This window comes from Vanessa tameamea, chromosome 16 (assembly GCF_037043105.1).
Source record: "Vanessa tameamea isolate UH-Manoa-2023 chromosome 16, ilVanTame1 primary haplotype, whole genome shotgun sequence".
NCBI lineage: Eukaryota > Metazoa > Arthropoda > Insecta > Lepidoptera > Nymphalidae > Vanessa > Vanessa tameamea.
The window spans coordinates 11,388,659-11,407,832 of record NC_087324.1 but is presented as its reverse complement, the minus strand read 5'-3'; the positions used below and the strand labels follow the sequence as shown (position 1 = coordinate 11,407,832).

Sequence of the window (19,174 nt, the reverse complement as noted above, 5' to 3'; positions counted from 1 at the left end):
TCTGTAGTGTAGTAATCGTGGGGTAACATATAGCGTAGTGTTTGTTCGTTTTATTAATATCGGTTCACAAAGAAAAATATATATTCAATTTAAAAAAAAAACATCTAAATATTTACTAGAAAAAAATGTCGTCAAGTCAATTTGGTTGAATCATTGGTTAACTAGGTTTAATCATAAATCTCATAAAAATAGATAGGATATTAGAATTATTTGTATTGCTTTTGACTGTTATTCGAAAATGATTAAAAAATAAAACTTCATTTATATTTCGTACTACAAAAAAAAAACATTAGTGTTAATTTTTTTATTAAAATCTTTTATTTAATTTCACTTGTATGTATATATGTCCTGGAATCTTGCAATCAATATTACACGCACTTCCACTGAAGCTGAAAGTTGGCACACATATTTAGTCTCGATGACAATGCACGATTATATCCTGAGATTATCATATTTTTTTCATTTGGTTTACTGCATTGGATCATATACTTTTTGGATTATGAAACTTGCATTTAGCTCATGTAGTCCCCTTAAATATTCTACCGCCACACAGTAATACTTAGTATAAATGTGTTCCAGTTTGAATGTAGGATATAAATAAACGTATTATTAATAAAATAGCTGATATTATTTTTAAAATATTTACATTTTTCTTAACTTAATCTTTAAACGTCAAACGTCGGTCCGTCAAGATAAATTACATAAAACTTTTTTCTTAGGAAAGTTACACTGGCTCACTCACCCTTCAAACCGGAATACAATAATACAAAGTATTGCTGTTTGGCGGTAGAATATTTGATGAGTGGGTTGTAACTTGACGGACGGAGACGGGCTTGCACAAGGCCCTACCACCAACTTCCTATTCCTAGGCGTTGCTCCACTGTCAAACGTTTCCCCTATTTAATATCTTGCATAATGTCACTAAATGTTTGAAATTTATACCCTTCACATATCTCAAAGTAATTTTGGTGTAAATAAATAATAAAACACAGTTTCCTTTTTTTTCAGATTTATCAATCATCCAAATGGATCATAAAAGGACATACAAAATTGTTTTTAATGAAAAACAATGACATGCGTGTTTAGTGTAACACTAGTGATGTGTTGAAGTTATATCGATAAGCAAAAATGGATACAGAAATGCATAATTCAACGTTGGATACGATTTATCCGCGGGAGGCGACTATAATGGCGGCCGCGTGTGCTTGTATATTTAGCATAGTAGGTGTTCTAGGTAAGTGAAACGTTGACTTTGATATTTATTTTGTAAAAGATTAACTGTCTTGTAAATTTATTTTAAGGGGTGTTTCATTTCGCACTGATTTTCTCTTTTTGTTATATTTTGTTATTATTTAGTTATTTCATTTTCTATACAATTTAAAATAAAAACCATAAAAATATATACGAAATGATTATTGTAATAGTATCGAGATGCTTTATTTCGATTGGCTTGACTATAGTTGTGATTATACACACATACGCAGTTACGCACACAAGCTTAAAAACACGTGACAATCGGCAATTAGAATAAACGCTCTTAACTTACCACCCCCTGAACGTGATGTCTAGCCTTATATAAGCTTTTGATAACAAGCTATCAAAATAATACATTAATTTCATTTTTATATTTTTTTATGTTGTGTGTTTATTAACACTTAACAACTTTCTTACAATTTCAAAATTTCGTATCAAATATTATCATACTTTCGTTATTATTTTTCTAATTCAGAAATACTTAACGATTATATAAAATGAAATAATTTTCTTGTACGTATACGTTTTTATTTATTTATAAGATGCTCAGCGCGATTCTACCTGCATTATACGTCATTGCTCTGGTCCCGTGGGTGGTAGCTTGAAGCGAAATAGCCTATAACATCCTCAATAATTGGGCTATCAAATGCAAAAATAATTTCTCAAATCCGACTAGAAAATCCAGAGATTAGCGCGTTCAAATAAAAAACAAACAAACTTCAGATTTATAATATACGAATAAATTAAATAATTCTAGAATCTCCCTTGTTCCAAATTTAAATTCAAATATAGAATGAAATTATAGTATATGCGTATCATTACGTAAATTAACGGTAAACGACATTGATTACAATTTGATAAAGTGCACTTGCCTCAAACGTAAAATATTATTACAACGTTGACTGATAAGAATCCTTATTTACCCTGTTCGTGACCTAATAGAGTAAATAAATTGATTATTAACTGGCTTAGACTGCGACTTCGAACAGAATAAGTTAAAGTTAAACTAAGAGGCCTCCTCTGCCTTTGATGAGAAGGTGGAGCTTTTTTCAATATGGATGGCGTTACGTGTGTGGCAGAATTTTATTGAAATAAGACACATGCAGGTTTCCTCACGATGTTTGCCTTCACCGTCGAATACGAGATGAATTATAAACTAAAATTAAGCACTTAAAAATTCAGTGGCGCTTGCCTGGGTTTGAACCCTTCCCGCAAACATCGGTTAAAATGCACACTTTCTATCCACTGGGCCATCTCGGCTTTTTGTTGCAGTTTTTAGAGTAGCAAACAATTGTTTTGTTGCTTTATTCATATACAATATTAGGGCACATGGAACCAACATGTTCTCGCTTTTCCTTTAAAACTCGTTTAAAGTAGATCATCTAGCTTTTTTATGAAAGTATCATTCAATTTAATTGTTATAATTTTTTGTTATCCTTTTGTTATTACAAAAAATCCTTATGAGCATTTGGAACCTTTTTTATCTGCGATATTATTGCTGTTTTAAAATAAATTCACGTAAATAAATGGCTAAATACTGCAGTAGTTGACGACTAGCCGACTTGGGCTTACTTTGGAGTACCTAATTGTATATGTGCTGAAAATATTTAAAATAGGTTTTATTTAGAACTGTCCAAGAAGGTAAGAATGTAATAGGGAAATTCTGCTGTCAATGATCATTCCAGGTAGTCATGAGTTCGTACAGTAATATATTAAAATTGATTTGTATACATTTCCCGTTTATGTTTTAACCAGAATCATATTTTTTACTGTTTATTGTGTTTATAATGTCAATGTGGTCTTAAGCTAATAATAAATATGTTCCATGAATAGTAAATTTTGACATAGAAAGAGAATATAATAAATTATAATTAATATGAAATCAATTACAAAGTTAACGAAAAGTTAACAAAACGTAGAAGCATTAAAAAAAACTCAAGCCAATAACGACGATGACTTGATACAACTTGAAATCTATTTAAAGTGATAAAATCTAAAATTACATAAAAACTTATTGATATCAAATACCACTTTATCGATAAAAGTTGACGTTTTATAGTATCATAATAGTCGTTGGAAACGTGAATATTTGTTTGCTCATCGATAAGGATCATCGTCCCATCACTACCGGTTCGTGGAAGCCGACGCATGTTTACTGAGCGGGCGCACATTGATATGAGACAATATGTCATAACAGCGCGTTCGTGTTACTAAATCTTTCAACGGATCCATGATGTGTGATACAAGCAAATAAACAAATATGAAATAAATATTTCTCGTCCGCAATAGGAAAGACCTTTGTTTAGCAATGACTTTGTAGTTGTTAAACTGTTGGGCTATTATGTAACAAGAAACTCGAAACTCACCGCAGAACACGAGCTTGAAACGTCAGATAATAAAAAAACATGATATGTGATAATGACTAAAATAATTATAAAATATAAAGGATACACGTATCACTGTAAATCGGTTGTGAATTTTTCACGAGTGAGATACGTAGTGATTTCTTAAAGTATCGCACTGCCGTTTCGTATCGTAGAAGATTATTTCAAATATCGAAAATCGAAGGCGATTATTGCGCGGCTGAAACTTCGCTTCGCCGTGATTTGAGGTTTTGGCGCGCAAAGTTTATACGAGGCTTTGCCAGAATGTTTTCAAGTAACATCTATTTTTTTGTTTTGTATATTTTATCAAAATATATTTTTATTAATTTATATTAAACTCGTATACATTATAAAAAAAAATACTGTCTATATTATATCAAATTACTCGAGTTCAATCTTTCCTAACCTCATTCCGAGCAATCACGTGCACACACATGACACAGACTGCTTAAATACACTCATTAAAATTGACGTCAACGTTCAATACATAGACATTGGGAAGTAAAAGAACGAAACATGACTCAGTTTTACAGACAGATTTTTGGTATTAATTACGTCCGTTAGTGATTTACTTTTAAAGTTTTACTAAAATTCTCAACAGCCTGATACTCTAGCTGAATTCTCTCGGGTCTTGTCGCAATGCTGTCTCATCAGTTTTTTTTTATGAAGTAATATTGGTGGTGGACGTGCAAATGGGCCAACACGTAACAAATTTAATCTTGTTCAATCAAAATAAAAATATACTTTATTCAAGTAGACATGCAATTTTTAATCGTCATTTAACAAACTATATTCAGTGAAGCTACCACCGGATCGGAATGCAGACTCTACCGAGAAGAACCATCAAGACAATCAGTAGTTACTCTTTTTCTACATATAAAAATACCCCGTTAAGTGCGTCTCAATTGCTAGTAATTTTACTAGTACTATATTAGATATTAATACAATCAGTGTTTTTTAAAAAATCTATTTTGTGTCAATATCAAGTAGATTAATATTAAGATGCATTTTTAATAGCGTTCGCGTCCCACCTGTCGTTTAAAGTTCTAAATCTAAATGTGACGAGTATATAAGAATAGTTGTCGCCCGCGGCTTTGCTCGCGTTTACAGGGTTGGCTTAAATAGCTTATGATTTTTTTTTTTTAATTCAAACATCCACGGGTTCATACCCGTGCCTTTTCTTACATTCTACTTTTATATATTTGGGCGTTTTTAACTTTACATTTTTACTGAACATCAGCAGATGTTCGCTGGACTTCAAGCTTGTCGTCTTCTTGGAAGACGTGGCCAAATTGACTTTTTTTCTTAAAAAAAAAAATATCTTATGTCTATTCCTTGGAATTCAAGCTTGCTTTATACGAAATTTCATAAATATCGGTTCAGGGGTTGGTGGTTTGGGGTAGGTTTGAATGAGTAACAGGACAGGCAGACAGACAGAGTTTCTTTCTGATTCATAATATTAGTAGTAGCTGTTACCGATTTTTGAGTCCGTAAAGTATTGAGACGGTTGACGTGCGGCCATTCTTTGAATACATCGTAAATCGACAAATTAGCCTATATTCGTTATCCGTTCATTTTGGTATCATTTATTTTCAAGGTCACTCGCCTGCTATAATCTGTCCTACCTATTCAGTACATTGCTTCAAAATCATACAAAAAGCCTATACATTAGCGACAAACTGTTGTCTTCGTCATTTATTTGCCATTAAATTCTGCAATTTATAACTCTATAAATAAATAAATATTGGACAACATCACATACATTACTCTGATCCCAATGTAAGTAGCTAAAGCACTTGTGTTATGGAAAATCAGAAATAACGACTGTACCACAAACACCCAGATCCAAGACAACATAGAAAATTGATAACCGAACCGAACTCGGAACCTCGGAGTGGCATACCCTTGAAAACTGGTGTACACACCACTCGAACACGGAGGTCGTCTATGGTTCTAACCAGGTCCCAATCTACTTCTAAGTTAAATAATTTTCGATCGATTCAGTCGTTCAGTCATAATGAGATGTCAATCATACGGGTAGATACTTTTGCATATATTAGTCTGATGAAGCTAATATGTAGGTGACTTCTTTTTTATCAATCGGTCCGGAAATTTAAATTTAATTTAAAACTTCAAGCGATTGTCCAAATGACGTAAGTTTTGACATTTTCGTTTTCCAATTTACCTTTTGCTTTTAGGTTAATATAAAATTAGAAAGAATTATATATATATATATATATAAATATATATATAATTGTTTCAAAATTATCCTGTCTAAAATAAGGCACACCAGATGTGGAACATTCATAGTAATAGAATTGATAACTGTTCTTTTAAACAAACGTATAGAGACAATACTCACGACAATATCGTATTTAGAAAAAATGGACAGACTATTATGATCAGTAACTTTATGTATATGTTGAGTCTAAACATGGGAATTGGGGGTCCAAGTTAGAATACGAAACAAGGGTTTTTAAGTGTTAAGGGAAATATCGTGAGGGAATCTGGGAGGCATAGTTTAAAGGCCGGCAACGCATCTGCAAGCCCCCCGGTGTTGTAGATGTCCATGGACGGTGGAAGTCACTTTCCATCAGGTGAGCCTCCTGCTCGTTTATCACTTATCATATAAAAAAAAATATGGCGGAAGCAATTCCGATTTATCTATGACTACCTGAACCTGCGGTTTTACCCGCACGACATTTCTAGAACTTTACCTTTCACACACAATCCTTCAACCCCAATTTACTCCTCAAGGGGTCAATAATAAAAAAATTGCTAACGTCTTTCCCCGGAAATCAAACTATCTCCATACCAAATTTCATCTGAATCGGTTCAGCGGCTTAAGCGTGAGGAAGTAACAGACAGAGTTATTTTCGCATTTATAATAATAAAATAAATAAATATAACTAAGAATGACAGTTTTAAATCTGAACAAATTCCATTTATCATTCAACATTTGATCCACCCGACAATACTGGGATATAAACACTAGCGGCTTAATCCATAAAGGTTGTTAATAGTTAAACAATGATGCCGTCTCTTTTTTTCAAATGTCTAATTAATAATGACAGAAAGAAAAAAAAATTCTTCATCATGATTTAAGACTAATTATATTATCACGCTTAGTTTGAAGTAATAAAAATATATTAGGTATGTAGTTATTACCTTTGGGATTTTGTAACTTTTAACAATATTCCAAACACAATACAATCTTTTGTAAAATGCTAATAACCTAAACAAGATACAGTGGGGCGCAATGACGAGTGTGGCGCTTGTCACGTGACCTGTTATCGATGCAATTAACTTACCCATAGTCCTTGCAAGTTTACTCGTGTATAGCATTGAATGCATCTATACATAACTGAGTACTACTTAGCTAAGTTGTCTGCCTTGTCATGTTAAATGACTTGCAAAGAGGAGAGACTAACAATTCGTCTGTACATATACTATATATTATATATATTTGTATAGGAACCGATTTTGATGATTATTTAGGTATGCGTTGAGTCCTTTTTTATGTATAAAATAAGGTGGTTGCATATGGATCTGGAGGTAAATTGTCAGATATTAGCGCTGTAAGATATATATTGTATGTATTTATAATTTCCCATAAAATCCCACATTCATCACGTTACGAATTATCAAGGACATGCTTAGCCATGTGGTATATCAATCAAGCTGACAATTTATCAATTCGCCCCCGAGCAGCGGGGACAAATGACCCCTCCGATCAGTAAACACTATCGATCGGTGAGCTGGAAGCTGTTTATTTACGAATATTGATTTTATAGCGCGGCTTGCTATAATGATTTAATGTCTTTTTTTATTAAATCAAAGATAGCGAATATTGATTAAGTTCAGGTAATATTAAAGTAACTGTAAATGTCCCGCTGAGAAAAGTCCTCCTTTCCTCTTGAGGTTTGAGGCTTATTCCATCGCACTTATATATTATGGGTTGGTGGATACACATGTAGCAAAATATTTTTAAAACTTGTACATTTAAGTGCATATATATTCCTTACGAAGTTCTTCTTTATTGTTTTGTAAGGAAAAAAATATAGTTGAGTTGGTATCGTATAAATAATTAGGTAATAATCTAACTATGATGGATAATATATACCTGACTGTCTCAAAAATATCGTAATGTTTTGTTAATATATGTGTGTCTATTTCTTTGGTACATGCTATGTCTTAGTGGCTCCACGAATTTTGTATGAATTGTTATAATTACATAAGGTACACTTACAGAAAAAAGATATATATTGAATAACCATTGTAACAAAAAATTGCGAACACTTATCGAGTATCAAAATCAAAATATTTGAAAGACCATTTCAAAAATATGAATCATATAACTTATATTATATTTTTACGAAATGCTCAATGTTAAATTATTCAAGATGTAACGGCAACCGGATAGGTTTCAAGCTAAAGAGTTTTTATTTATATTATAAAAAAGTATATATTTATTAAATTAATTATCTTACAATATTTTTATCGCGTGTATTTCTTTAGTTCAACAGCCCGGAAGCAATTAATCATAGCGTCGGCCATCGGGCAGTTCATATTTCGCGGAAAAAATAAATAATAACCATTATAAGATGATAATTAAAAACGATATGTCATCTTAATCACAGGAACATTTAGTTATGTAATACTCTTACATAATGAGAATGAGAATGAGATGACATTCCGTCCGACAGCTTCGGTGACCAAACGACGATAGTGTACAAGTACCCTTAGGCACAGATACGGATAGATACGAATACTGTGACAGGGCTTCGTGCAAGCCCGTCTGTGTAGGTACCACCCACTCATCAGATATTTTACAGCCAAACGAAATACTTGTTTTTTTTTTTGAAGTGACTACCAGCAAAAATTGCAATTTGCAACGGCGAGGGCGACTAATGCAGTTCATTCCTCTTGACTCTGTGACTTCTTCTATACTTGCCGTCTTCGCGTTTGTCCTCTACCACCACCTACCATCATGTGGAGTGCAGTCATACACAAAATAAATAAAAAAATCATTAAACGTATAATTGTTATCATTCACCGTTCCACTCAAGCGTCACGTCATTTTGGTACCACCTACCACTAAGACTGTGGACTAAAACTATAAATGCGAAAATAGGTGATCTGTCTGTTTGTTACCTCATACTGACTGTTTGAAATTGACATAAAGGTAGATGATTTGAATGATTATATTAATTGATTGTATCGGGTGATTTTTTGGCGGTTCCTTTCGACATAATCTACATTTTAAGCCCGTGCGACATTTAATAATAAAATAATATAACGTATATGTTATAAAATAAACGTTAAATTGTTTTAAGGTCCACCTTTATTGTTGTTATGTTATTCTAACTCAAAATTTGTATTTTCCTAAAACTTTTATGAAACTCATATGATGACGAACCGTCGAATTAGTGTGATCACTCCTTTAATCACCGAATGATTTCTTGGTGAACTACATAGAAAGTCCCACAAAAATCCTGTTACACCCGAGGAAATAACTAACAAAATGTAATTCCTTATTTTACGACACTAGAGTTTGACATACACTTCATTGTTCGTTTTCAATCGCAGTTTAACTTTTGTATGAAACTGGTTGTCGCCGCGGCTTCGCTCGCGTTTTAGAGGTTCGTCGTCAGATATTAGGTAAAAAGAGTACCCTATGTTTTTCAAGCTTTTTTCGTAATAAATTTCATCAAAATCGCTTCAGTAGTTCAATCGTGAAAGCAACAACAAGAAAAATACAATTTCGTATTTTTAATATTAGTACAGACTAATAGCTGAATATTAAAATTGAAATGAATCTTATAAAATGAAAATTCAAAATACTTGTAGCCGACTTGAATAAAGTATATTTGGAATTCGATTCTTTGATTTTAAGAATTCATTTGTATTTTTTTTCATAATTATTAAAATGACTGTATTATAATATACAATAAATTTAAAAGAATTATTTACACCGAGGACTTCGATAATAAATTAATATATATATATATAATAAATTCGATATATACAAATCGAAATTAAAAATGTTGATATCATGGCCGCGTGAAATGGGCGCAAGATTGCTAGCGGCGTTTCCCCGTTGAATCGCATTTCCGATATCTTGGCCAAAATTGATCCAGCAATCCTGGTTATAAACGCCAATACGACGAGGTGTCATGATAAAAATTATTCGAACTACGAAACTAAAACACAATTAAAAGTAATTTAGGCTCTTCTCAGGTTAGGGTATATTCTTTCCCGAACCGATGATAGTGTTTAATTTAATAATCAATAAGCAAGTGTAATGCTTCTATTATTACATAGTATAAAACAAAGTCGCTATCCGCTGTCTGTTTCTATGTATGCTTAGATCTTTAAAATTACACAACGGATTATGATGCGGTTTTTTTTAATAGATATATTGATTCAAGAGGACGGTTTATATGTATAATACACGCACAATATAGTAGAGAAACACTGATAATTTTAGAGTTTTCTGAAGTGATGTCGTAAATAAACAATTTTTTTGCGCTTACATTGCAAACGCTGGCTGAACCCTACGAGATAGATTAAAATAATGTACTACAGTATTGTACACCTTAAAAAGGTCTTAAAAAAGTTCGCGATGGTATATGTATTAGGGATAACCCACAATATCCATTGTTTATCCTTTACTTTTTACGAGAAAATAATGGCTTATTTTCGAAGCGGTATTAAGCAATACAGCATTAATCCTTATTCAATTAAGTAGGTATCCTTAAATATATTGTACATTTAATATAGATCAATATGGCCCTTTACAGCATGTAATTTAAGACATTCTGTAGCATATTTAGTATCAGAATTGCACCCGTGCGAAGCCGGGGCAGTTCGGTAGTATTGAATAAATGAATTTGATTTGAATTAAACAGATATGTATACATTGAAATAATAAATAAATACGACTTGTAACATTGCAGGCTCCTGTCCCGGGGCCTCTCATAAGTAGTTACGGTGTTTAAATTTTCATTGGCGCCGTTCATACTGTCGGTAGTCGTGCTTACATTAGACAGACTGAACACTTAGAGATATTGAATCGATATGAGTTTTAGCCAATAGTCGCGATGTTAGCTTTAATTGCGGACGCCAATTCATTCAACGAACTGTTTCCGTGACTCATGGTTCAAAATGTTTAACAGGATATGAAATATCGCCGATTGATAATGGACCATAATGACAGGCATATCGTGGTTTTCGCTAAATTTAATCTAACTAAACACATCTATAGTAATACTGTAAAGAGGTAATATTTGTTTGTTTTATATGTAGGGGGTCATCTCCGCAAGACCCAACACTAATAACACCATTAGAAGGTTCCATTTATCCTCAATGACATAAGGTATAAATTATATTATTAATAAAAAGCACCTCCACAAAGGTCGTATTGGTAGTTTTTTTATACAAACAAATAGTATTTATTTTTTTAACGATTCGTTGTATATGAATGATTTAAGTAATGTAATGTAGGTACTTAACTCGTCCTAACAAACCAAACGAGATCAAGGTTTCTAGAAGCCATTGAAGAGTTCCACTTTTTCTGACAACTCAATCCAAGATTATACTACCAAATGATTGTACGGTCATTCGAATTACTTGTACATGCGAACTAAAAAAAGTATTTAAAATCGACTTCCTACTCTGGACTTGTTTACATACTGACTTTGTTAGCTATACTATATATAAAAATTAAGAATCTGTTTGATTGTGCTAATCCTACTATCGAAAAGTTCGATTTTCAAAATTAAAAAATGACATAGCCCATTTATTGAGAAAGGCTATAGAGTATATAACATCATAGATACTAATATTATAAATGTAAAGAAATTTAACAAAAACAGTTCACGTTTGATAGCTTTTTAATTGAGAGAGGTACAATGCATAGCACCTCGGGATATGATAAGTAACATTTAACGTAGATGACATCACACGAAACTGGGGGTTTTGGTATGATATAAATAACTACGAAATTCTGTAATACGGGACCTTACACTTAAATTTTCCAGGTAATCTAATAACAACAGTTGCATTGCTGATGCATCCGAAACTGCGCGGCCACGTCACCACGATGTTCGTGCTGTCGCTCTGCGTCTCTGATCTCCTGTTCTGCAGCATCAATTTACCATTAACTGCGAGCAGGTACGCAATTCACATACAATTATTTCACTGACTTCATAGTGCCATATTTAATATATGTATGCCTTCCTAATAAATATATATATATATATATATTTAACAACAATGACATCTGATTGTGAATGGTCACCTCAACGCATTTAAATTGAATTATCCTCACTCAGTAGTTACTCTTTTTTCATTTAAGAGCCGATGTCATCAAGAAAATTGTGTTTTCTAATCAGGGCATGCAGCATTAAGTTTTTATAAGCTTAACTTGTATAAATTGTAGAAAACATCGTTAGTAAAGCTAAATGTGCCGGATGAAATTCTGACACGCGTGTGACTCCAATTCGGAGCAGCGCGATGGAATAAGCTCTAAAACTTTATAATAACATTTCGTTATGCAGATATATTAAACAGCAATGGGTGCTGGGTCCAAGACTCTGTCAGATGTTCGCCTTCGTGTTCTACGGGAATGAGGCTGTGTCTCTCCTTTCCATGGTCGCTATCACTATTAACAGGTAAGAATATATAGTCATCCTTAGACTATATGCTTAACTGGTTGTCGCCTGCGATTTCGTTCGCGTTTTATTAGCCTATGTCCTTCCTTGGAGTTCAAGCTTTGTTCATAACAAATTTCATCTTAGACAGAGTTACTTCCGAATTTATAATATTAGTACAGATAACGTACAGCCTCTTCTAGAAGCAGGCTCTTTGTACAGGATGATCGGTTTAACAGTTTATAACACAGATTTAGAGTTTCCTAGATGCCGCTTGTTCATTAGATAGTATGTTAGTATGAAAACCAAGCGTGTTATATTTTTATACCTACGATGACGTCACCCTAGCCATAATTGAACATCGTAATAAATATATTAAAATTAGTATAGCTACATGAGCAATAAAATAATTTACTGATGGTAAGTAATGCTTCCATTGACTCCATTTACTAAATTTTTGACGACCTCCGTTTTCGAGCAGTGTATAGACCGGTTTTCATGGGTCACGCCACTCCGAGGTCCCGGGTTCGATCCGCGGCCGAGTCGATGTAGAAAAAGTTCATTAGTTTTCTGTGTTGTCTTGGGTCTGGGTGTTTGTGGTACCGTCGTTACTTCTGATTTCCATAAAACAAGTACTTTAGTTTCTTACATTGGGATCAGAGTAATGTATGTGATGTCTAATATTTATTTATATTTAATAATATATATTAATAAGGCCATGGCTCAGTTAAATGAATTACAAGTTTTTGCATATCACAAACTCTAGGCTTGCTCGGTTGGACAGCTTGGGGTATCTAACCTATGTACTTCAAATCGGTCGTTTGTATGCTAATGATTGCTGACAACAAATTCAATGGTAACAAAACCTTCTCCATGCAAAAATGCATATATGTTGAAAATGCATATGCATCTTTCATGGCTATTCATCCATTTTTAAATATCAATACGTAACTTTGTCCGTCTGTCTGTAACGCTTCCACGACAAAAATACTAGAAATTCCTGAGGAAGGACTCCTTTATATTAATTATTCTTATATTTGTATTCAGCATTCATATCGGCTACTTTTTATACTTAACACCTGACGGCCAAACCTTAAAACGCGAGCATAGCCGCGGGCCTCAACTAGTTAGGGTCTACATGCATTAAAAGTTATTAGTCTTAGTTAATATAGTCGTTAACTGCTTCGTTGATCTAATGTCTAGATTATAAGGCCGTGCTTCAAAGGACAATTAATGTCGTCGTTTTGGCTGGAAATCTTTCCATTTGACTTGAAGTCTCGTTGTATAATGAAACTTAGGGTATCGAGAGGGGACTTGTGTGCAAAGACGCGCTCTAAAATACATCCTACGCAGAACATCTCCCTTGAGAATGGGCGCCGTGGCCAAAATCGGTCAGGAGGACGTTCCTCCATCACACGGTCGTTAAATATTGTTTACCATTTAAATATATATAATACTATCGAACCGCCCGAACGTTCAATTTATTAATAAATAATGGTCAATTTTTTTATTGATACGATCAGTTTTCTGACTCATTCGCAGCATACGATTTTTATATTGCTCGGCGATATATTTTAGAGACATTCTGTTATAGGACGTATTACATTCTTGTTAGAAAAACGTTGTGGAAGTTCGACTAATATCCATGATATAGGTATATTTCATACCCTATATCACTCAAGGACAATGTAACTTTCTACTAGTGAAATATTGTTAGAATTCGATCATTTGTTCCGGAGATTATACCGAAATATTAACTCTTTATATTCGTATCATACATCCAAATTGTTATTCAAACGGAATTACTTATTAATGTACAATTTATGTAGCTTTTGATTCCGTTCAATAATAAATGATCGATAAACGAACTCAGTTTCTTAAATATGATTACCTTTTAAATCATGCAGCGATAAATCATCTTATTGATCAAAGATCCGCTACCGGTTATGGTGATTACCAAGCATCTCAGCCAAAACAAATAACACCAACTCAGATTATAAAGCAAAAGTTAGATGGAACGTTCGGAATATTATAGTGAAGCAAAAAAAACTAATACAAAATCAAAAGCGAATACAGATTCCCGGTAGTTCGAAACGATCCGTCCTTTTGTTAATACGTCGAAAGAGCTCTCACTTTAATTATTTATTATTGAGGTATTACTGCACACAATACCGGGTAGTGAATCAATGACGTCATAACAAAACGTCATGACGTTTGCCGTCACGGCGTACGAGTCAGACTATAAGTCTTACCCCCACGGCGCGCCAATGCATATTTCACATCTATGTTGCTAGACCCGTTCGAAACCTGTCTACAATTATTTATCGTTAAAAATAATGATTTTTAGTCGACAACATATATCTGCAAAATTCGTATAATTAAGATATTTCGATAGGTATTCAATCCGTAAAATTCATTGACATGAAGTTCAACGGGCGGCCATATTTGACGTTTACGGGTGCATTCAGAAAGTGTGTTCCAAATAATAGTTTCGCAAGAACAAGAACAGAACACAAGAAAAAAAATATAAATTAAATGAAAAGTATTTGTTTAGTTTTATTTATTTTCCATTAAAATTTTCTAGTAAAAAAATATATTTATAAAAATATATTTAAATGTAACAAATAATCCACTGTTTTAAGTATAGGGTTAATAAAAACATTACGAACATCGCGTATCGTGTAACCATTAACCCACAACTTCACAAAATAAGCGCCATAAAGATGTCAGTTCCGAAAAACGTTCCCCTCAACCCGGAAGATATAAAAAGATAAAAGCAATACACGCAACGCAGACGAGATTCATCTCCGTACATTTGAGTGTATCGTAAAAATAATACGTGGGAACACTCAGCCACTGCGTAAATGTCAGCGTTATATTTATTGATACATATTTCATTTACGCAAAACTATCGTTCTTTTTTCAAAAAAATATAATTTTAATAGTTCTACAAGTTTTTTTTATTTTTATAACCAAACAATATATTTTTTTTTTATGAAATAATTTAACTCACTTCAAACATTGATTTCTCGGTATGTGCACTATAATGTAATTTAATTATATATTTTTTACTGAGCATTAAAGTTTTAAATTAAATTCAATAAATTAAACCTTATTAAGCAGGGCAAGAGGCAGCGTAAATCCATTTTTAACCGACTTCATAATAGGAAAAACATTTATGAACTGTTTTGAAATTTTCTATTTCATTTAAATTTGAAGTGATAATCGACATTTTTTTGTAAAAAAAAAAATGTTCTGTTATTCCAGCTCTCTCCTGCGACTTCGTTCACATCGATATATTCTTCTATTTCTCGTAATCTATATAGGCCTATTCATAAATAATCCTTTTCTAGATCACAAGTCCCCTTAACGTCATTTTTTTTACAATTGATTCAGTGGTTTAATAAGTTTTCTAAAATGAACTCCGAATCCAATAAGTAAATTAAGATGAAGCTTTTATTTAGTTTTTTTAATCAATCAATCAATAAGTCTAAATTAATTATAATTTGTTCATTAATTCTAATAATAATAATCGATAATGGAACTTTCGATATTTAAATTTTAAATAATACTGGTATTTACAAAAAAAAAAAAACTTTATACTGATATAAAATTAGTAAACAATTGTTGATATAAAAACGAAGAACTTATTTCATTTAGATTTATTGATTGGCCGTTCTATTAACAAACCATTTTTTTTTTCGTTATTAATTGTATATGTAACGGTAAAATATGGTGATTGCCAGCACGCAATGGTCACGCAATCTCTTTTGTTAAGATTCGATTTCCGTTGTTATTAACAAGATCAGTACGTGTAAAACATTTTATAAATAAGATAAATATTAAACACTTGTTTAAAATTAAAACATGCTGAGCTAACCGTAACACATAAAATACATTATCTTTTTAAATATGTTCTCTGTTAGTGTAAAAGATCGGATTTAAAATTATATACATATACTTTACGGTTGAAGTCCTGTGACTTTACACAAAGAATTCTTTTTTTAAATAGTACATTAATTATTTTTCACTGATCCGTTTATGTTGTAATTAATTTTTTTATTTCTCTTCCTTATAATTAGGCAGAATACCATAGGATCATCGATATAGTATATTAAAATGAAAAATAAAATAATTTTTATTTAGAACACAGTAATTTTACGAAATAGGTTTGTATTCGTACAATTCATTTTTAATAAAAGAAACTACTTAAAAAATAATAATTATACTATATATTAATGAAATTAAAATTGATCTCCATTTCATTTTTTATATTTGGAAATGTGGATGTCGATATACCAATCCAGAGTATAGAGCTGCGTAGAGAAGTATGCTTGACATTGCTATTTTTTTTTCTATTTTGAAACCCGAACAGATAAAAAATCAAATTTGTACAACCGTTTTGAATATAAAATATATGTAATCAATAGTTGTTAAAATGTAAATTATTAAACAGACCATTAAAAGACCCACATCCCAACGCGTCATTTGTAGGCGATGCGTTTCAATTTAAGTGCTTCTATTGTTAATGTCACAGAACAGATCAATTGGAAGTGGCATGAGTTGAAAGTGATACATGGTATTCAATATTCAAATTATATATAAAGACTAATTTATCTGTTTCGGTTTTTACTTGGACTTTTTAATCTAGTTTAAACTAGTTATATCCGCCAGTTAAATCTGCAAAGGCATGAAGGTAGACTACTAATAGAAATAAACTAATATGAACACAATTTTCAGTAAATTGTATTTATTCTTTTTATTATTATATAAATATAGTTTCACACTAGCTGAAGAATAAGGAATTCTGTAATAAACAGTTTTATAATAAAATAAAAAACTGTTTATCTGCTACTAGTGTCCGCATTCGGCTTCGTCCGCATGTGATCGTTCGGTCGAGAGGTACCCTGTTTTATTTACATTTCGGTACTCCTGACAGCTCGTATACAAAACTTCATAATTATCAGTGAAGTAGTTAAGACGTTAAAGCGTAAAAAACAAAAAAAAACTCACCTTAGTAATATAAAATAAGTTTTCGTATAATTAGTAGTATCGCCGTGCAATATTGGCTGTTAGAATTGAGCCATTTCCATGCAGCTCTCTGTTCTATGGTTAATATGACTCGTTCCTGGACGTGTTAAGTGCATTGTGTGGAGTGATATAAGCATTTTAAGTTACATTTAAGTTGTGAAGGGAATGACTAATAAAATTATTTAAAAAAAGTTACTAGAAACATAAAATATATTATTCCTTAATGTTTTTAATAGAAGGTAACATAAAAATCTAAATTAACAGTTCGTAAATTCACTGCTAGGCAAGGGACGCTTTCTGTGTTAATACAATACAGACAGACATGCACTTATATCTAGTGATGTACTTAACAGAGTTTGTGGCATCCAACAACTTAATTGGCCGATAATTATTATTCTGCCCAATAAGAATTTACCCTGTTTTTTTGTTGTTTGAAGTTACTAATCTAGTTTCAATAATAATTGCTTAATTTTAAGAATTATTATTATTCCAAATACATTTATATAACCTCTGACTTTACTCAATTATCTTAGTTTTGTTATAAAAACAGTTTTTAATTTTACGCTGCATCGTTTTATATTTCAAATATGTTTTTTTTCTCAAGTGTAGGTAATTGGAAAAATTATGTCATGTTACATTTCCAATATTAATAACTAGAAAAGACAGCAAGTACGAGACGTCTTACTTACTGAAATTAATAGAACAAAATACTTCTTGGAATATAATATTTTTTTTGTACAAACTTGCAGTCCCGTCTTAAGCAAAACAAGCGCCCAAGTGTGAGCAGGTTCTATTCCCCCCAAAAAAATATTTTAAAGAGACCTTCTAAGGCGCCTGATTTTTAGCATCCCCTACACCCTGGATAAGGACGGGCCTTCAAACTTGCCTACTTGCTATAAGATTATAACATTAAAATATTCTTAAACCAAACAGCCATAAGCACATTCGTATCATCGTGTTACAGCATTCAATTGAAAAGCTACCACCGATTCAGAATGTAGATTCTAGCGAGAAGAAGCGGAATCAAATCAGAGTCTCTCTCTGAAATGAAATATCAATTCGTATTTGTAAAAAAAAGCAATGAGCACTGTCAAAAATATGTCTAGAAATCACGCAAACGTAGTATCGAAATAACTCGTAATTCAGTAACTTGTGTGTAATGTAAGTTTCACGCTGAACAAAGAGATCTTTAACTTTCTAAATGTTATTACAAATAATTGCACGCCAACGTACTTGTTTTCTAATCATTTGTCTCTATTTAATTTTTTTTTTAATAGGCCGGTCGGAAAGTCTGTTCGTTTTTTTTTCAACAGATATAATTGTTTTATTTTCACGGACAACTTCACGGTTTGGCCATACAATCTATAAATCCACACTAATATTATAAATGCGAAAGTAACTCTGTTTGTTATCTATTTACGCTTAAACCGCTCAACCGATTTAGATGAAGTTTGATATAGAGATAGTTTGAGTTCCGGGGAAGACACAGGCTTTTCTTTATTCATCCCTCGTGGGAGTTAAATGCTTTAAGTAGAGTTTTATAAATTTCGCGCGGGTAAAGCGGCAGGTTCAACTAGGCATATACTTTGATAGCTGATAAAACAAGGTTTACTTATGAAAAAAGAATTAATTTTACCTCTATAAATATTAAATAATTTAAATGTGACGATAATATGTGCAATTGTACATATGTAACGTCTCCAAACAAAACTTTCTTGAGAAACAGTTTAGGTACGAATTCTTTTCTAACAGTAGCAAAGTTACAACTTTAAAAAAAGATATTTTTTTTTTTTTTAATTTTGGAAGATAAGATTCCATTGTATTATTTTTTAATCTTTTGATTTTTCCTGT

General features: G+C 32.1%; 1 protein-coding gene across 2 annotated transcripts in view; it reads left to right on the top strand.

Moving 5' to 3' along the window:
• The window catches only part of LOC113394220 (protein trapped in endoderm-1), a 46,429-nt gene that overhangs the window by 14,008 nt on the left and 13,247 nt on the right, over nucleotides 1–19,174 (top strand). For both annotated transcript variants that reach the window (XM_026631453.2, XM_026631451.2), the window contains exons 2-4: nucleotides 1,009–1,234; nucleotides 11,681–11,813; nucleotides 12,200–12,313. In XM_026631453.2, the coding sequence (XP_026487238.2) occupies nucleotides 1,129–1,234; nucleotides 11,681–11,813; nucleotides 12,200–12,313 (353 nt within the window). In that variant the 5' untranslated portion in view covers nucleotides 1,009–1,128. The remainder of the gene's footprint in view (nucleotides 1–1,008; nucleotides 1,235–11,680; nucleotides 11,814–12,199; nucleotides 12,314–19,174) is intronic.